Consider the following 21589-nt stretch of genomic DNA (forward strand, 5'->3'; position numbering starts at 1 on the left):
GATCAGCATAATACCGGTATCAGAGGTCAAAACAACAACAGCAAAAAAGCACAAAATAAAGTTTAATTCTTACCAAAAGAAATTTGATCTTTGTTTACAAAAATATGAAAAATCCAGCAACATTCAAAATGGTTTGAGTAAACAAGAGCTGTTGGATTCAAAATGGTGGTAACAGCACGTCGGAGTCCTACTGCAAGGGTGTTTAAAAAAAAATCAACCTTTTTTGTTTCCAACTTATGATGTCATGTCTCCACCAAAATTTTTTTGTGGACAACTGAGACACTTGGTAAAGTGCTTTTCAGATAATTGGAAACATACTGTACATTCTCCCTGTGTCTGCATGGGTTTCTTCCAGGTGTTCCGGCTTCTTTCCACCCTTCAAAACATACTAGTATTGTTGATTAATTTGAGTATTTGAGCAGCACAGCCTTGTGGGTCAGAAGGGCCTGTTACTGTGCTGTTAGTCTATAAAAATGTAACAATTTAACTTAAAAATAAAAAATTCAAATAAAACAAAACTAAATACTCACATCATCTTCATAACGGATGTGAATGTTGGTAATTTTCACCTGCAAATTCTTAATAACCTGAGTAATTAACTTTTCAATGAATGTGTCTTGCTTTTCTTCTTTAGGATTTTCTGTTAAAAAAAAATCAACATTAATTACAGTAGCTACCAGAACACTTAATTTCACTTTTGCATCATATGTCCATTGAAGCTACATCTTCTGTTGGTAGATAGCAATGACATGCATGTAAAAAATCATAATTGTAAGAGTTTAAAATAAAAGTATATCCCGTTTTACAAATACTGGCTTTACGAAAATTTGCTTTTTCAAAGAAACCTGTGTTCATTTTTACGAAAGAATTTGAATGGGTTTTCACTTTTACCAATTTAGTGTTCAATAGTCGTGAAAGGGTCTTCAATTTACACAATTTCGGCTTACAAAAGGTTTCACAGGAACTCTCTAGTTTCATAATGCAGGGTATACCTGTATTATCATTATTGATCTTTATTCAGGACAAGTGCACATTCAGAAAATAAGTACTTGAAGTAAATCTATTTAGTCCATTGAAGTCTAAAAAGCCAAGAGCATTTCTTTTTATTTTTTTTTAACCATTCCCTTCCTTTAGAACAATTTATTTTGCTATAACAAGTATTGCGATGTATCATTCTGCAGTAAAAGGTTACTTTACCAAACTTTTACTTCATTAACTGTAAAAACATTACTGCATTCAAAATGTATCTTTTTTTTTAAAACCTTGCTTAGTGGTAGGGGTTTTGATTTATGGTTTTTTTTATTTTTTTGTTAGGGAATTTTTTCTTTTGATTTTGATAATATAATAACTATTTGGTTCAACTGCAAATAATATAAACATTGATAAAATAATTATAAAAAGAGGAAAAGAGAAATACAAACTTTTTTGTTCAAAAATCAATTTTACATCTTTCTTGAAAAGAATTTAAAATTTCACCTTTATTCTTTTTTCTCCTTTGGGTTGTTTTTTTATGTTATGCATTTATATACTATTACCAATGTGCTTTGGATTTTTGAATTGTGTTCATAATATTTTATTTTAATTATGTTGCACATTGTATAATTTTATTATTCAATTGCTTATACTTTAAATACTAATAAAAATATTTTTTAAAAGAAAAGCATTCACAAAACTTCAAACCTTCTGTACTTTTAAGACCAGGTTTCCGAAATGCTGCCTAGTTGTAGGTCTCATCAAAATATAATATTTCTATTGATTGATTCATTGACACGCGGATTGATTTCAACTAGGTCAGATTTTCAGATTCATTGTCAGAGTACATTCATGACTTCATGAATCTTTTTCTTGTTGGCGAGGCAGAATTATTGATAGTGCAAAAAAATTGCACACAGCTTATACATGTCAACAAATAAAGAAACATAACAAATGGAAACAAACCGACTTTGAAATACAGAATTTTTAAAAAAATCAAAGTGCACAAGAAAGACTCCTTAAATGAGTCCCTGATTGAATTTGTTTTTGATGGTGGTGTGAGTCTTGTGGCACCTATATCTCTTTCCTGATGGGACAACATTGAAAAATAAATTAGAATGACAAAGAATTTGCCACCTGTTGCTTTTTTCAGGTGGTTTAAAAAAAAGCCAAAGCAAGAGATATGTTTCATCAAAGTGTCCCTTCATCTATGGGAAAAAAACCCTTCATAGGAATACTGTTTGAAGCACTTAAAGTAGCTAATCTACCAGGTAATAATTATGAAGAATGCAAATTCTGAATGTCTAAAACAAACAAAAACCTATTATTATTGCTGATGACACTTTATTTTGAACAGTTGGGAAATGAGATATCATTCGAAGCAAGGCAGTTTCAATTCTCAAATGGTTTTCCTTCCAGTTCATTATTCTGTCTCCGAATTTGTACGTGAACACTGAATGCAAGAATTATTCAATGAAGATGGATGAATGATACATCATGATTCTCTTTACCTTTATCAGCAACCTTTTGCTTAGCTTCTTCAATTCTTTGCAATTCCCTCTGTTTGACTTCCTGAAGCTGTGATTCCTCTTTTTTGGCATCATATTCAATACCTAGAAGACATTTTAAAAATGGGTTTAAAAAATTGATAACATCAATCTAACTGCAAATTTTACATTCTACATTATTTGTAAAAACTCAAGTTCATTAATTTTTTTTACTTTAGATGAAAAATACACAATTGTCATCCATCTCAACTTCTGACACCTTTAGCCAACATGTTTCATTTGAACTATTTACAGTGTTTGCTTACTGGCACACGGAACAACCAACAAATAGACTCCATCCAGTGTAGCTTCGACTGCTTGGGTGTACAGATTCTTCCATGGTATCTTCAGTTCAAGTTTACCTAAGAAAATAAAACATTCAAAGATCTTGAGGTGCACTTGTTGCGACAAAATATTGACTTAGCTGTGCACATGCTGTCTACAAATCCTTAACCACTCCTTCACAGAGAAATATTTGCTCAAAACAGAGTCAAGAGGTAGAACAAGGAAGTTTATTTTGAGTAACTGATAAAGAATTCCAATAAATGTGATGTACATGATAATTATTCTGTTGAAATGCTGGATTTTACTAAATAAAATTTTGATCAGTGGTTTTCAAACTTTCTTTCCACTCACATACCACCTTAAGTAATCCCTATGCCATAGGTGCTCTACGATTAGTAAGGGATTACTTAAGGTGGTATGTGAGTGAAAGAAAAGTTTGAAAGCCACTGATTTAGAGGTATTGCACACAAGCTTTCACTATATAATGCAATCTATTACGGATAGAAAATACAAACTGTATGGATTGAAGAGTTTGAAGTGGAATATCATGTTGATATACCTTCGTCCACTTTACTCTTTGTAATTAAATAAGTCAAAAGGTACAGGAGGACAACACTGAAATTTAGTTTCAATGCAAATCTCAGGGACTGGAAACCAAGAAAACACATTAGCAAAGAGCAAAAATATACAATTTATTATAAAATTATGCAATAGAATTTGGAAAGAAAAACAAGCAATGGTCTTATCCCCAACAAAACAAGGCACAAGAAGACGATAGTCCAGGCACTGGTCAATGAGATTGTATAGATGAAAGTTGAAGGACCTGTTTCTGTTTTATCTCTTAAGATGCATTCATGGATACATTTTTCAGTGTTGAAGTATATAATTTCTTGTATATATATGAACATACTTATAAAGTCTTTCAAACTTTATAAATAGGCAGAGAAGACGACTAGCAATTAGTAGCCATAATTATTCAATGTTTTACAATATAGAAGACACAATTTGCATGGTGGTGCAATATTATGCATGGAACATTTATTGTTACAAAAAATGTTAAAGCCTTACCCAGTATTTAACAGAAAAATCACTAAGATGTAACCAGAACTCTTGGATATCTGCTTTCATCCCACCTTTCACTAGGCAGAACAAAGATTAGTATAACCTTGATGGATGACTTAAGCAACTTACCAATATGACCAGCTTTAACCTGGAATGGAACTTGCAGCTCACACTGAAAAAAGAAAATACAATTCAACAAACAGCGACACAATTATCATGAAGACACGGAGATCAAGTTATTGTTATTTTTTCTTACAAATTAGATTTTAGAGATGTTGACATTTACCAAGCAAAATTGTTCTCTATTTAGGAATATATATTCTTTAGATACAAGAAACCCATGATCAAGCAACCAGCCACTCCAAGTAAACTCTGCTTATTAATGTAAATACTTCATAAAAGGCCATAGTTCATCTTTGACTGATCAATTTCCTGCAAAAGGAATTTATCCCCACTGAAGGGATGCAAATAACGTTTAAACTCAAAATACAATTCCCATAATCAATAGCAGATACACAGGAGACTGCAAATGCTGGAATCTGAAGCCAAACAGCTTTCTCCTCTCCACCACACTACTCCCCATGCCCCTCCCTTTGCTCCCTCTGGTTTCTCTTTTTCCACTAAAATCAGAATTTGACATGAATAAATCATGAAATTTGGTATTTTGTGGCAGTATCATAGTGCAAACATTCATATTATAACCATCTTACAACATTATTATAAAGAAAATAAAAATAATAGTGCATGAAAATTAAGACAGTGTCTTTGGTTCATTGATTATTCAGGAATCTGATGGCAGCAGGAAGAAGCTGTTCTTGTGCCGCTGAGTGCTTATCTTTAGGCTCCTGTACTTTTTCCCCCCGATGACAGCAGAGTGAAGACAGAGTGGTCTGGGTGATGGGGGTCTTTGAGGATAGAGGCTGTTTGTTAAGACATCTTCATGTAGATATCCTCGATGGACTGAAGTCTGGTACCTGTGATGTCGCAGGTGGAGTTAACAACCCTCTGGAGTTTATTCTTGTCCTGAGAGTTGACACTTCCATATCAGGCAGCGATGCCACCAACCTGAATGCTTTCCACAGTACACATGTAGAAGTTTACGAGAGTCTTCAGTGACATACCATATCTATAATCAGAATCCAGTGCTGGCAGTCATTATATTCTGATCACTCACTCCACCCTGCATGATTCATCTTCTTCTACAGGTCCCATTTGTTTTTCTTGCCTTTTTCTTTTTTTTCTGCATCTGCTGTCCTTTGTCTCTGTCTGTCATGTCACTTCTGTCTGGTTGCTAATCTCATGTGGAGGTTTGGGGGGTGAGAACTGGCTGTGCCACCCCTCCCACCCTGTCCTCTCTACACTGGCTTTTTTATTAATTTAACTCAGACCCTTCTTTTTCTCCCATTGCTGTTGCTTGATCCACCGAGTTGCTCCAGCAGATTGTATTTGGCTTCCCATAAGCAACAAATAATATTAAATAATGGTGCAAACATTCAGGTGACAGCATCTACTGAGAATGAAAAGGAATGATGCAGATATCAACTCAAAATGTCGACCATTCTTTGCTGCCATGGCTGCCTGAGGTGCCAAGTTTTTCAAGCAGCTCCTTTTGTGCTCCAGATTCCAGCAAACAGAGTTTTGTGTCTCCATTTAAAAATCATTAATTGCTCAGATCCATGCCAGTATATGCTTGGATGGGGTGTGCAGAAGGCCATTAGAAACTCCCAGAAGGAGAGGATGACAAGAAGTTGAAATGCTATCCTCAAGGAGTGATAAAGAATAATGTAATGCATAAAAAATGCAATAAACTCAGAAACATTGATCCATTTTAACCACAACTGCAACCACAGCTCTCATAAACTCATCTATGCCAGACAAACAACTACTCATTTAGCAATGTTATTGATTGACTGCAAATATTTTTTTCTCTGGAAATACCAAAAGAATCCATTTCCTCATTAGGGAAATCAAAAATATAATTCCTTCATTGGAAAGGGTTGCAAGTTTTTTTTTAGAATTTCTTGCTCCAAAATATTTTCAATGGTAGTTTTCTTTCTCAGAAGGTAAAGGGTTGTGGAAAGAGGGTGGGGAAGATGATTTCAAGAAAGTTGCATCAACCATGCTCTTGAGCAGGCTCAAGGGACCAAATGGCCTTGTGTTATTATGGAACGTCTTATTATTTCACAGTCAGCGATTCAGGAAAAAGCTCTGCAGTCCTATTGTATCACATTGTGAACAGTGGTGCAAAATCAAATAGTAAAGGGAGGAGACAGCTCAAAGAAAATCTGCAGTTGATGAATGATCCAGCACTTTAGAGATGAAGTTAGAAATTATTACATTCACCAAGAAGCACTGAGCAAGTGATGCATCCTTGCTTCCTCCCACAATCACTGAACCCCAACTTTATCCAATTCAATTTATTCCACATGATAGCAAGAAACAGCTGAGATCCCTGGATAAAGCAAGTTACTTGATAAAGCATCTTTGGTGTAATTCTGAAGACATAAATGACTCATCACCTAACATCCCAAAATCTTTCCAAAATATATGAACCAACAAACTGTTCATTATCACAAGTATCAATATGCAGTGTTGAGCTTTCTTTTGTGTGCTAACCAGGCAAGTCAACCCATTCTTGAGTGCAAAAGTGAAAAAAATACAATAAAAGTGCAGAGTAGCTGAATGCAACAAGTCAAAGAGTGCAGGATAAATGAAACATGGACAAAGCGTAGGTATAGAGAAAAATAGAGGGCAAGGGCATAATTTTTTTAATATAATAGGTCCATTTAACAGTCTAATAACCACAGGAACAAATTTGCCTTTCATTATGGAGGTTTGTGTTTTCAAGCTCATATGTTGAGCTTTTTTTTCTGGGATCAGATGGGTTCTTTAATATAGAGATAGGATATAGATATGTTTTTGTGAGACAAATTGGGCAGGGCTTTTAGTGTAGGTCATATACAAATACTTTAAAACCGATTTAAAATACTGGAGCTCTGCTAATGCTAGACATGTTGGGGACAACATTCGGCAAAAGCTTTGGAGAGTGCGGCAAGAGACTTCACTAATGGATTGTTTACAAAAAGGCAACAGATGAGAGCTTGTCGGAGCTGCATTCTGTCTGGAGTGGAACTTGCTGTTCTAAGAGGTTCATGTGGTTTTGCAAGCAGAGAGGGTAAAGCGAGCTTTGCGTGAGAGAGTAAAGCGAGCTTTGCGTGAGAGAGTAAAGCGAGCTTTGCGTGAGAGAGTAAAGCGAGCTTTGCGTGAGAGAGTAAAGCGAGCTTTGCGTGAGAGAGTAAAGCGAGCTTTGCGTGAGAGAGTAAAGCGAGCTTTGCGTGAGAGAGTAAAGCGAGCTTTGCGTGAGAGAGTAAAGCGAGCTTTGCGTGAGAGAGTAAAGCGAGCTTTGCGTGAGAGAGTAAAGCGAGCTTTGCGTGAGAGAGTAAAGCGAGCTTTGCGTGAGAGAGTAAAGCGAGCTTTGCGTGAGAGAGTAAAGCGAGCTTTGCGTGAGAGAGTAAAGCGAGCTTTGCGTGAGAGAGTAAAGCGAGCTTTGCGTGAGAGAGTAAAGCGAGCTTTGCGTGAGAGAGTAAAGCGAGCTTTGCGTGAGAGAGTGAGAGAGATGATTTCTACAGCGTTACAGTCAGCAGCAACAGCTGCGACTAGAACAGGACAAGCTAGAAAGCTTGTGGGAAAATCCCATTTGGAAGACGGGTTGTGAGTGCTTAGTTCAGCCTGGTCAAAGCCCTTGTGGTTCATGCAAAAGGAGAGGACTGGCTATTTGATGTTTCACTTGGAATAAGAGAAACAAAAAGGCACTCTGTGGTGACCTGAAAGAAAGAGGTTATCATCTAGAGAACCCTGAGGGGGCAAGTTTCCTCAGCAAGACACTTTTTAATCAAAGAGTGCAGGATAAAAAGGAGTGTTGATTAAAAAGGAATCAGTTGTGGGAGTCAATGTACAATGTATCTCTCTCTCTCTGAAAAACGACAAGAACCTTCCTGAGTGGTAACCATTTACCTTTCAAGCACCAAAGCCTGGTGAACTTTATAAATGTTAAATTCTGTGCACTGTATTAGAATTGCCTACAACCAGTGAACTTGGAAGAATGAGAAGTGAGATTGAACTGTGAACCAAAGAACTTTTCTTAAATTTACACACACATTACATACACAGGCATTTAGAATTAGAAAGGGGTTAAGTTAGGTTAGTTAAGTTAATAGTGATAAGTTAAAGTGGGATTCTATTTTCATGTTTAAAGATAATTAAAAGCAACTTTTGTTTAATTAACTATTTGTCTTGGAGAGTATCTATTGCTGCTGGATTTTGAGTTCCTCTGGGCTCGTAACAATATGTTGACAGGTTTACTAAGGCACATGGAGGTAAAAACAAAATTAATTTGCAAAATAGCCTGTGTTAACAACTCTGAAGTTTCTTGCAATCTTGTTATTTTTTGAATATTTTATTTATCAGTTTTCAAACTCATACAGTGAAACTTATAGTCAACATTTCTGTACAAGGTTCACCATAGAGTCCGAACCATTTTTTCTTCTCCTCCCTCCCCCCTTATCACACACCGCAGACCACATAACATACAACATTCAAGACACTCACAACAAAGGTTAAAAACATAAATCAAGGATATCCTGATTTGTTATGCCCTGGCAGCCTGTGACCCAGTCAATATTCTATGGGGTTTTTTTTTTCAGATTGAGATGGGATGGAGCCAGGCTGTGAGGAAGGATGGCCCACCCTATAGCTGGGCACCTATGAAATTTAAGATACATTTTCCAAATTTTAAGGAAGGTACTGTGCTTTTTCCTGAGATTGTAGGTAATCTACTCCAGGGGAACACAGCTCTGCATTTCTGCATTCCAGCATGCAAGGCTCAAGCTGGAGTCAGACTTCCAGGAAGCTGCTATGCACTTCTCCGCATTGCCAATGCGACCATTATAAATTGGATTTGAAATTTGGACAGCTTCATTGTAAGTCTCATGTGTCATGTCTCATTTCCCAAGTCTCATTTCTCAGCAGGAACAACTCTGGATCCTGTGGGAATTCTTTGCCTATGATTTTCCCCAGAGATTTGCCCAGGTCCACCCAAAAGGATAAAATAAACAGAGGTGGGATAAGGAAATAGAGGGTTATGGGTGTAAAGTAGGGAAAGATTGAATCACTGGGGTAGGTTTCAAATTGGTCAGCACAATATCATGGACTGAAGGGCCTGCCTTTAATGTTCGAGGTTCTAACACAACTAGGAACAGATAAAAATATATTGAATTCTTAAGAGAAAGAGAGATGTTGTCCATTGTCACCCGAATAGACTCATTACAACCAGAGGCCAATCTCAAAATAAGTGGGCATACATGATTGGAAATGAAAAAGAATTTTCATCTAATGGGTGGGTGGCAAATCTTTGAAATTCTCCACCCAAAAAAGCCAAGAAGATTTCAATTATCAAGTACCTCTAAACAACAGCTCATTAACACAGCTGGTAGAGCTGCTGTCCCATAGCACCAATACAGGTTTTAATCCTGACTTCAGGTCTCATCTATGTGGAGTTTGCACATTCTCTCTCAGGTGATGCAAGTTTCTCCTGGGTGCTCAGTTTTACTCCCACATCACAAAGGTGGGTGGATTCCTAGATTAAGTAGCCACTAAGTCCCTCTGGTACAAACTGAAGAATCTCTAGAATTTTCTGATAAGTAGATGGGAACATGGGGAGAAGAAAAAGTGGAATTAATACTAAATAGATGGTTGGCATAGACTCTGTGCCTCCCTAAATGAATTTTGTACAGTATAGGATGAGCACAAATAGGCACTCCTGAAATAAGTTTTAGCTATGGTCTTTCAGAATGACTAAGCAGGTGGAAGTAACCCAATGGGCAACTCCTAGTTCTTTTTTTTCTGTCCTTGAATCATTTTCCAAGACTCTGGTTAAAGGTACTAAAGGTCTAAAAGCTGATAATGTGTAACAATTTGGAGAGAGGAAAAGGAACTACACATCCGTTAGCCCACATTAATTATAGGAAATAACTGAAAATATTTCTTAAAGGCAGAATAAATCAACAATTAGAGAGCTGGAAGTTCATAGAGATCAGCCAGCATAGCTTTAAGGTAAGGTTGTGTCTGACTGTTTAATTTGTGAAGGGATAAAAGGACTTGGAGGATAGCACAGTTAATATGGTCTTCATGAGTTTTAGAAGGAGACAACATCCCATGTGATTACTTTGTCATCTGGCATTCCATATTAGGATCACAATTAGGAATTTTTCACAAGATAACCAAAGGTGGCTATTTGCAAAGACAAGTACAAGAAAGCACCAATTAACTTTGTTAGATGGGCATAAAAATGGAAAGTGAATTCAATCCTCAGAACTTCAAGATAAGTACCTCCTAAGAGTTAACAAAAAAAAAACCTAGAACTGAAATACTGAGGTCTGGTAGCATCTGTGAAAGTAAAGCAGTTAGTATTTCAGGTCTAAGACGCTTCATCAGATCTGGGGAAAAAAGGAAATAAGGTAGTTTTAGGTAGAAGAGAAGGTTGCAGAGAGCAAGGTAAAACAAAATGAATATATCAGACATGGTGAGACAAAATGGTGCAATGTGGCAGTTAAGCAAAAGTTAAAAATGTCTGTGTGGTTGAAGATGTGAAGTTATCCATCAAGTGGGGCCATACAAAAACAGAAAAACTAAGCCAAAATGATTATAGACAGAAAAGGTCATTTCTGATACAGAGAGAAAGAAAGAGCAAGATACCTACAAATTTGGAGAATTTGACAAGAGTCCTAAAGGTTGCAGTATGCCCAGACAGAAGCTGAGGTATTGTAATAGTACAGGAGATCAGACAGTAACAATCAGAACTGTATTGGGATGGTGATTCAGAATGAGAGGCAATTGAAAACTCAGGGCACCTCTGCAGACTAAACACTGGTTTGCTGCAAAGGTATCACCCAATCAATACTTGGTTCTCCATTGAAGTGAACACTGAATGCAGAATGCTTGCTTGAAATAATGCAAGTAAACACTGCTTCATCTGGAGAGATTGTTGAGTAAATCCCCACATTTGTGCCAAGTCCACATAGATAACATTAGGCTAGAAGCTGGAGCTGTATAGCAGCAGCGCTGTGCCACTGTATCATCTGCAATTCAATGCAGTAATTTCAGAAAGCAATAATTTTCTATTGATTCAAAGGTGTAGCTGACGAATTTTGAGGCACACCTGCAGAATTCCATTCAAATGAACTGTCTGGAAAAATAATTTTACAAACCATTCAATTACCAAAAGCTTTTATTCAATCCAAATAATAAAAGCCAAATCAAACCATTGACTAATACATCTGAAAGATATTCAACTTCAAATCTAGATTCATTTTTTACTTATGTATAGTGCATTGGAGAGGCTATATTTGCTCTGTCTGGGAACAAACATCAAAAAACATTCTTGTGCTAGTTGTCTGAAAATTATCCATGTCTTGACCAAAAAATTGGATGGATCAATGGTTCTTCAATTTTCATTAGCACATTTGAAAATCAAATGCCACATACATCTTTCACACAAAAGTACAAATTCTTGCAAAATACCATATGTACGCATGTAATAGTCAAATTTTGTGCCATAATTTTTAAAGTTAAATTTAGGACGTCATCTATTATATGCATACTACTTTTGACCACAGTAAGTATGTTTCGTTCAGGTAATTGGGAGCTTGGATGTGCAGGTGGATGGCCAGGACCAGGTAGTAAGTTCACATTCTGTTGTCAGGAACTCAAATGAGCAGGCGGCTGGGGCCCAGGCGAGAAACAATGGTCAGAGCATCAGAAGCTCGGTTGGAGGGGTACAAAGGCTTGGGCGAGAGACAGAGGTCAAGGCATTGTGAGTTTGGATAAGTGGGTGGTTGGGGCGTTGGGAGCACTAGCAGAGCTAAAAGCAAGGGAGGGGTTGACCTTTTACACGTGATTTATGGAAAATGGCATATTTTGGGGCCAAAGTGGGGGGAAATGGGGTCTGACTTTTAAGTGCTTCAACTATTACAGACGTTCATACAATTGGAATGTATGCAAAAGAAAAAGGCCGGACAACATAAATGGCCTTGCTCTGTTTTATAGTCCTGACTACAATCCATAACCATGAAAAGGTCAGACCAGTCACAGCCAATATTTTTGACAGGTAACAAAACACACAACCAAGTTCATGGTCTCATGTCAATCATTGTCTAATTATGGAAATTAAATTTTGAGCCTTGCATTTTTACTCTCAGTACAAAATAACTAGTGCAATATGTTACAAACAGTTACTTAAAATTTAAAAGGCAACTTACTAAAGCATTTTCTTTAACTTCCAAATTATTGAGTACCACGTCTCCTACAAAAAAAAAGTGGACTTTCAATACAACCAAAACTTTTCACTTTGAACGTGAGGCAAGTTAACACAAAAAATAAATAATAATTCAAGAGCAAATTCTATTTCAATGCTCAACACCTGCAACAAAGCAAATGATTAAATAGCAAGGAAATCCTTTCATGCATTGCAGTGTATCACTGTGGAATATTGTATAATTTATCATTACAATATTTGAATTCTTGGTCAAAACTAGTGCAGCAGCCTTGTATGTGTAACTATTTCCAGTTATAAAATTCAACCTTTTTATTGATAGGCCAGTTGGTAATTATATCGATTTGCTATGAGCAACAAGGAACATCCATTAACTTGAGGATAGGCACACAACACTGAAATTCCACATACAAATTTTGATTAATCAAGTGATAAATATCTTCAATATAGTGCTATTTATAAGTTTACAATGCTCTCTCATATGAGAATACAAAAAAGCTATCAACTCAGACACGTGTATAGCACACATCATAGGAAACACCTGACCAAAATCTTTGTGGCTAGATGAGCACAGAAAAGACCAATCATTAAGCTTATCACCACTCAAGGCCTTGCAGTCCATTTGATCTGTGCCCTGCTTCAACAGGAAGAATAGTTTGAACTTTATTCATGTACATTATTGATTTTAAATTAGCGATACACACAGTAACAGGTCCTTCCAACCCATGAGCTCACACCACCCAAATACAAGTGACCATTTATGTTCATTTAAAACTTCATAATCAATGCCTCAGCTTTGTCGAATTAGTCTTATGTTACCAGATTCCCACATACAAAATGCTTATCTTGCCATTTCTGCAAAATTCAGCACCCTGAAATTATCAGATCTTGTATTCTTTTAATGTGCTCAATGCCAAATTACGCTTGGTATCACTCTCACAAAGAAACTGGGGACATTATGCTAAAAATTGCTGTTCAACTATTTTTTTGCTGCATATTATACAAGATTTTTTTTTAATTAAAATTTTATAAATACAGAAAATTCTCAAAGTGATCAGAAAGTCAAATAGCATTGGGAAAGACAAAGTCAATGTTTCAGGTCAATGAATTTTTAAAAATATTTAATTTAATATAAAAATCACTTAAACATCATATTTCAAATTTAACCCAAATACATGTGGCATTTTATATAATAAAAGTAAAAAATACAAAAGAAAAACCTTCTCTAAATCCCACACCCCCTCCCCCCTACAAACTAAAAAAAAATGAAAAAAGGGACAAGAAAACCACAACAGGAGCACTTCACTTTCCAATACTTTCAAACTTATGTATACATTCATAGAGATTAGCCACTTTCAGGTGGCCAGAATACCAGACTGTAAAGCCACCTTTTCTACCCCAATGCAGCTGTAGGGTGGCCACTTGAAAGTGGAGAACCTGGCTAGGAGGAGCACTTACCTAACCCTCCTCCTGTAGGTATATTCTCTGGCTTAGAGAATCTCCCATTACACCTGAAAGCTGCAAGGCAAAGAGGCTAACAGCTTTCAGGTGCCTAGCAGGGGGCGGGCGGCCGCCACGGGACGTCAGGGCTGGGCCATGCCAGCTGCTCCAGCCCCGTAATCCCACGCCAGGGGGCTGTAAGGCAGCGAGGAGGGGACTGCGGGGAGGGGGATTGTCAGGCAGCTGCCCCTGCCCCAACTCAGGAGCCGGCATTTGCTCCACGGCACCTCTCCCTGCTGCAGACCTTTCAGGTGCCAGAACAACGCCTTCAGCGCTGCCACCTGAACGTCCCTTCACAGACACTCGCAGCCGCTCCGGAGCCGCATAATCCCAGCGATTCCACCTGAAAACGGCTATTGTTACAAGTCCAGAGGACCCCAAATCCCAGCAGCAATAGAAATGCACTGACAAATTGTTACTTTAAAAAAAGTGTTTTTCATTTTCTTTCAACCTAACAACAGGATCAAATTTTAACTTATTACTATTAACTTAACCCCTTGTAATTCTAGAATGCAATGTGTATATGTTCAGGGAAGTTCTTGGATTCACAGTGATAGAATATTTGGGAATGTTTTGGGGAGATAAATTGGTAAAAATAGAGCCGGTTACATACATATACACTTTAAAGTAGATTTTATTTGAAATACTGAAGAATTCATATTCAGTGACTTTACAGAAGTTATGGAGAATACTATGGAGATTTCACAAGTGGCTGTTAATTAAAGTGAATAAATTGACTATTGTCTTTAAAGCTACAGCAAGTCAGGCTATCTCTTAATACCTCTTCACAAAAAGGTCATTGAGAGGTTATTGTTTACCTAAAACAACAGTTTGACCAAAAGACAAACTCCTATTATTTGCTGGACAAGGTCAGGGGTTTTTGAAAGTGAGAGAGAGAGAGGACATGCTTCCTGGAAGTTTGAGTCTCAAGGCACTTTCAGGTGGCCAATTGCCCCACTTGTAAAGCCACATATTTTGGCAATATGCGTCTGTTGGGAGGCGCTTGCAAGGCGAACTTTGTAACCCTCCTCCGAGAATGATAATCGCCACAGCACAGTGGCCTCACCAGCCATTTGAATGCAGCCACCTAAAAGCGGGTGCATTCGGGATGACAATCAGCTGGCGAGAGCCTGACAGCTCCTCTCCCAGCTGCCTCTTCCCTGGCGCAGGACGTCGGGGCAGGGACACCATGAGGACTGCAGGGCTGGAGCGGCCGGCGGGGGAGAAGGGGGGCTGGAGCGGCCGGCGGGGTAGAAGGGGGGCTGGCCGAAACAATGTCAGTACCCGACTCGAGGGCTGTACTCACCCACCGGCCTCTCCAGCCCCCCTCTCCCTCGCCGGCCACCCCAGCCCCCCTCTCCCCTGCCAGCCACCCCAGCCCCCTTCTCCCCCGCCGGGGGGCAGAGCGATCAGTGTGGGGACATTCCACGGGGGATGTCCCCGCGCTGATAGCCCGCACTGTCTGTCCCAGTTGACAGCCAGCCATCCTAACTTTGCAGCTCAAGGGATAGGAGCCGGAGTGCGCTCAAATGCGCATCCCAGTGGAGCTGGCCCTTCAGGTGGCCAGCGCTGCACTTTTAGCGCTGCCACCTGAACGGCAAATCAAAGAGCCTTTTTCTCTTCTTCAGGCACATTCTTAGCGGAAAATACACCTGAAGAAGCCTTCAGAGACAGAAAGGAGTCTTTGTTACAAGCCAGGAAAAGCTTGTTGGAACTGAAACAGAAGTTCTAGAGTGGCGGATGGTTGGAAGTGTCTGATGTTTCTCTTGGAATAAGAAAAACAGAAAGGAACTCTGTGGTAGCTTGAAAGAAAGAGGTTATCATCCGGAGAACTCTAATGGGGTAAGTTTCATCAACAAGACATTGAGGTGACTAATGGTGGTACCTCAGTTGTGGAAATCCTGGAACCACACATCTCTCTCTGCAAACCTACAAGAGCCTTCCTGAGCAGTAACCATTTACCTTTCGAGCACCAAAGCCTGGTGAACTTTATACATGTTAAATTCTGTACACAATACAAGAATTGCCTGCAACCAGTGAACTTGGAAGAATGAGAAGTGAGATTGAATTGTGAACCAAAGAACTTTTCTTAAATTTACACACACATTACATACACGTGCACTTAGAATTAGAAGGGGGTTAAATTAGGTTAGTTAAGTTAATAGTGATAAGTTAAAGTTTGATTCTGTTTTCATGTTTAAAGATAATTAAAAATGACAAATAGTTACTTAAACAAAAGTTATGTTGAATATCTATTGCTGCTGGTTTTTGGGGTCCTTTGGACTCATAACAACAGTCCAAATTCACAGTCTCACTCCTCCAAATTCATTGGTATTAGGCAATTCTTGTACTGTGCACAGAATTTAACATTTATGAATTATACCCGTCACAAGACCCATAAGAGATTCATTTAAATTTTAATACCAAAAGTTTGTAAATATGGGTTCCATATTTCACAAAAAATATATTTATCTCTTAAATTGTAAGTAATTTTCTCAAGTGGAATACAACTCCGAAATTCTGCATCCCATCTGTCCATTCCAAAGTCAATATCCAACTTCCAAGTTATAGAATACATTTTCTAGCTATTGCCAATGCAATTTAAACAAATTTTATTTGATTCATCTTCTCTTGTATAAAATCACAAAAATCTACTATTTTTAATAATGCAGTATTGAATAACCATCTATTAGGCATATTTTCTTCCTCTAAAATTGAACATATCAATAAAAGTAGCGAGTGATCAGAATGCATTCTTGCTTTATACTCAATTTTATTAATTCTTCCTTGCAAATGTGTCACTAATTAAAAAAAAACACCTATTCTTGAATAAGAGTCATGTCTATGTGAATAAAAAGAATAATCTCTTTCTCTAGGATTAAACTTTAACCAAATATCAACTAAATTTAATTGGTTCATAAAATTTAATATAGCCTTCACCACTTTAGCTCTTAATTCAGTTTTAGTGATATATCCAATAATGGATCAAGACAACAATTGATATCTCCTTCTATTAAAACCTTTTCTTGCACTTCCGCTAACAGTAAAAAGTATTCGTTATAAAATCTTCGTCATCTACATTTGTGCATAAATATTCATAAGTGTCCACATTTCAAAATAAATCTGACAATTAATCAAAACATATCTCCCTACAGGATCTATTTATAGTATCAATTTTTTTTACAGGTAATGTTATTTTTAATTAATGTAGTCACTCCTCTTGCTTTAGAATTAAAAGGTGAAGCATTAACTTGGCCCACCTAATCCCTTTTCAATTTAGAATGTCCTTTTTCTGTCAAAAAAGTTTCTTCTAAAAATACAATCTCAACCTTCATCTTTTTTCATGTAACTTACTATTCTTTACCTTTTAATTTTACTATTTATATCATTAGCATTAAAACTAAAAAAAATAATTATTTTTATCATCCATTATCCCAAATAAAAATCTCTTCCAATCCTATTCTCCCAGGTATCTTTATAAACTCAAACCAACTCCTGTATGCACCTCTGTCCCTTAAAAAGAAAATAGAAAAAGAATTTAAAAAGAAAATTCCATTAATAAACAAACAAGACATTGTTTTTAGGGTCCTTTGGAGAGAGAGAGAGAGAGAGAGAGAGAGACAGAGAGAGAGAGAGAGAGAGAGAGTTGAGTTAACAGCTCCATCAGTCAGTGGGTCACTGACAAGTAAATGAAAAGTGCAATCCAGAGAAAACTGTTTGAAACGGATGAAAGCAAGATCCAGAGCAGTAGATGGCTAGAAGTGTATCTATCTGATGTTTCTCTTGAAATAGAGGAAGGAATGGAACTCTGTAGTAGCTTGAAGAGGTTATCATCTAGAAGACCCTGATGGGGCAAGTTTCATCAGCAAGACCCCAAGGTGACTAGTGGTGGTACCTCAGTTGTGGAAATCCTGGAGCAACAAATATCTCTCTCTGCAAACCCTACAAGAACCTTCCTGAGTGGTAAACATTTACCTTTCAAGCACCAAGTCTGGTGAACTTTATATATGTTAAATCCTGTGCACAGTATGGTGATTGCCTGCAACCAGAGAACTTAGAAGAAGGAGAAGTGAGATTGAACTGTGAACTCAAGAACGTTTCTTGAATTTACACACACACACATTACATACACATGCACTTAGAATTAGAAGGGGGTAATTTGGGTTAGTATAGAGTATAGTATAAGAATAGAGTTAAGTTAAAGTTTGATTCTATTTTCATGTTTGAAGTTGATTAAAAATAACTTTTATTTTGAAAGCCACTTGTCTTGGTGAACGCCTATTGCTGCTGGGTTTTGGGGTCCTTTGGGCACATAACAAGCCTTTCTTCCAAAGAATCGCCTTCATTGGAATGAATGGTTTTCTTCTATCCACCACTGCTTTACTTAAATCTACACAAAAGAACATTTTATTTCCATCAATACTATAGATCGCATGTTCTGCTTAGCTTTCAGGACCGCCAATCTTAAAATCGTAGACATCAATATAGTGTAGCAGTGTTACAGATAGACTACGACTCCCAGAAGTCTATCTATAGCGTCATTACAGAACCATGCGCACATCATGACGTTTTGATGTACCATGCCAGTTCGCGAGACTTCTGGGAATTGTAGTATCTATAGGCCCACTACATGCCCTCCCCCAAAGAACTAGCACAATCACCTTGCTTCTTTGGGAGGTCGACTCCTGCATCAGACCATTGGCTGTTGAATAGTGGCAGTTTTGTCAACATGGGCAGGTTTGAGCCTGTCAATTGTGAATAACAGAAGCTGCCCATAAGGCTCCTCGTATGGTACCCGCAAGGGCTGTCCATGTGTTCTCCTCCATACGAACACATATTCAAAGTCCTTCAGTTCATGTGGTACAAAAGAAACCTGTTTGCCATGTGATGATGGTGGTACAGGGGATAATTCGCCTATGGTATTCCTTAGTCTGCTCAGCAGTTCATGGGATCTTCACCTTTACTGGATCTGTGTGGAACGAATTCCCCGGGGACCACCAAAGGCGCGCTCTGCAGAAAGACTGAGGATCTTATTTTGGAACTGTCCAAGTGCTGAGTAACACTCTTGGTAAGTTGACTGCCCAGTTGGGACCGTCTAAATGGGCCATTAATGCTGCTTTAGATGACAATGGAATCGTTCAACCATCCCATTGGACTGTGGGTGATAAGCATGTATGATGAAACCTAGAACTGAGCAGCCGAGATAAGGACAACCATAATGAAGATGTAAATTGAGGTCCTCTGTCAGAAGTGATGTGCGCCGTAGGCCAAAGCGAGCCACCCAGGAATTAAGAAATGCTCATGCACAAGAGTCTGTAGAAGCTTCCGGCATGGGGACTCCCTCATGCCTTCTTGTAATCCTATCTCACCGTGAAAAGATAACAGTAACCTCATGAAACTGGAATTGGTCCACAATGTCCACATGGTCACGGTCGATGCGGTCAGTTACCAGTGGGGAGGGTTGTAGCGGTGCTTTTGTATGCCAATGGATTTTGATTTTTTTGACAAGTTACACAAGATCTGGCCAATTGTGTGGCATCTTTCTTCAGACCATGCCAAACAAATCTGTCTGAAATTAGTCGCACAGTTGATCTGATGGATGGATGTGAAATACCATGGACAGAATCAAAAGTGTGACGTCTCCACAAAGCTGGAACCACTGTCCGTGGATGTCCTGTTGACAAGTTGCAAAAGAGCAGCTTGTCGTCGGCATCAATTTGCACATCCTTCCAGTGTAAGTTAGTTATCAAGGTGTGATACGACTCCATCCCACCATCTTCTGCTTGAACAGCAGCAATACCGTGGTCCATAGCTGATACCTCGAGTGCAACTAAGTGGATTTAAAAGAATACGCACGTAACTTGAGTAAACGAGTTCTGCTTTACCTGCAACTGTGTGTGTCGATATTTTTCGTTCATCAGCCACCACTGCATTTTCCGTGGCTACAATTGCTCGAGGTGGTTGATTTGGCAGTGGCTTCCTCCATAAAGCTCGATGAGCCCTTTCCAATTCAATTCCATTTGGAAAATTTTCTTCTCCCAAGATTCCAGGAATCCATTTTTGAAAAAGATTCCTCAGGATTGTCACTTCCTTCAAAATCTTCTTTAAGTCTGACAATCTTAACATTATTCTATCTACTTTGAGTTTCCAACATATCCATCTTATCCATCATTTCTTTCCTGTTTTTCCCATAGTGTATCCGAATTTTCAACTCTTTCAATTCTATCATTATGAATATCCATATCATTTTTAACTCTCTGCAAATCCAAATCAACTCTTTGAACTGTTGCTTTAACTTCCTTCACTTCTGAAGCATACTTCAACATTTCATTTTAACTTTCTTCATATCAGATCTAACATCCCTAATATCAGCCCTTGTAACTTGACATTGACCCATTATTAGTAAGTAAAGATCTTTCATATTTGGTTCATTTTTTCCAAAGTCTGAAGCCCAGATATTTCTTCTCCATCTTCTTGATCATCTTCATCTTGATCTCCCTTCTCCTCTTGATCACCAGCTGTCAAAACTGCAGGTACTCCTGACAGTTCTGGCATGTCTGGTATATCTGCCTACAGTTCCTTCACTCCATCAGCATTACTGGCGAAGTGCTATGGAGCGACCATTCCAATGCATAATCTTCCTCTTCAGGCGTGCATGGAAATAATAAACCTTTGTGCATACACATAAGGTTAGAGCATTCTTGTCCCTGGTGTCCTCGGGAGGTGGCACTGGTTTTGGCTGGAAGTAAGCTGTTATCGCATGAGTCGGTTGTGGGGGAAGCTTTGAAACTTTATTTAAAATTTTACAAAATACAAGTATGTAAAATACAAAATAAAATCTAAAACGATCCCATACCACACCCCACTCTCCCCCCCCCCCTCCCAGATACCCCACCCCGTCCAACCATCCCCCCTTGGAGCTTATTTAAAAAAAACATACATAAAGTCATAACAGGTATGACAAATATTTACATCTTTAAACACAAATAAAATTTTTTACTTAACTTCTAAACCCATACATTCCAGATATAAAGTCCATATTTTAACAAAAAAAGTAGTTATTTTGCAAACTATACATTATCTTCTCTAAATACAAACATGATTGAATTTCATTATGCCATCTTTGTATACTCAATTCAATATTATTTTTCCAAGTTTGAGCAATACATTTTCTAGCCACTGCCAATTCTAATCATATAAATGCAATTTGAGGTTTTTCCCAATCGCAAATTAGTCATAATATTCTTCATTTTACCCAATAAACACACCCATGGATCCTCATATAAATCTATTTGGAATAAGTCCCGCAAAAATTTAATTACTTTTTTCCCCAAAAGGGCTTAACCTTTGTATATTCCCACACTAAGTACCTGTCTGGTTCCCACATCGGAAACACAAATCTGATTCACTAAAACCATATTTTTTTTTAAATTTTTCAGGAGTTAAATATAACTGATGCAAAAAGTTATAATTAACAAAACTATAACATACATTAATTAATTTCATGACACTATCCAAACACATATCAGACCATTCTTCCACAGATATAGGAATAAATAAATCCTTCTCCCACTTATCTCTTAATCTAAATATATCTACCTTTTTCATCATTTTCTGTAATAACAAATACATTTCTGAAACAAACCCTTCTTTTCCTTATCAGCAATTAATTTCTCAAATTTCATTTGACCCAGTAGTATTAAATCTCAACCAAAACATTTTAATAACAAATCACGTACTTGAAAATAAGCAAATAAAGTGTTTTGTAATATACCAAACTTCTCTCTAAATCTATTAAATTAAAGAAATGAACCTACTTCAAAACAATCTTCCACTAATATCAATCCTTTTGAATCCCAATCCCTCAAATAAGGATTACGCATAGATAATTGAA

General features: G+C 37.7%; 1 protein-coding gene across 4 annotated transcripts in view; it reads right to left on the minus strand.

The window, feature by feature from the left end:
• vps13a (vacuolar protein sorting 13 homolog A) overlaps positions 1-21589 on the minus strand; it is a 397184-nt gene that overhangs the window by 345946 nt on the left and 29649 nt on the right. For all 4 annotated transcript variants that reach the window (XM_069930496.1, XM_069930495.1, XM_069930500.1 and 1 more), the window contains exons 2-6: positions 12182-12225; positions 3996-4038; positions 2786-2881; positions 2484-2585; positions 531-640 (exon numbers count right to left, since the gene is read on the minus strand). In XM_069930496.1, the coding sequence (XP_069786597.1) occupies positions 531-640; positions 2484-2585; positions 2786-2881; positions 3996-4038; positions 12182-12225 (395 nt within the window). The remainder of the gene's footprint in view (positions 1-530; positions 641-2483; positions 2586-2785; positions 2882-3995; positions 4039-12181; positions 12226-21589) is intronic.

Source organism: Narcine bancroftii, chromosome 1, assembly GCF_036971445.1.
Source record: "Narcine bancroftii isolate sNarBan1 chromosome 1, sNarBan1.hap1, whole genome shotgun sequence".
Lineage (NCBI taxonomy): Eukaryota > Metazoa > Chordata > Chondrichthyes > Torpediniformes > Narcinidae > Narcine > Narcine bancroftii.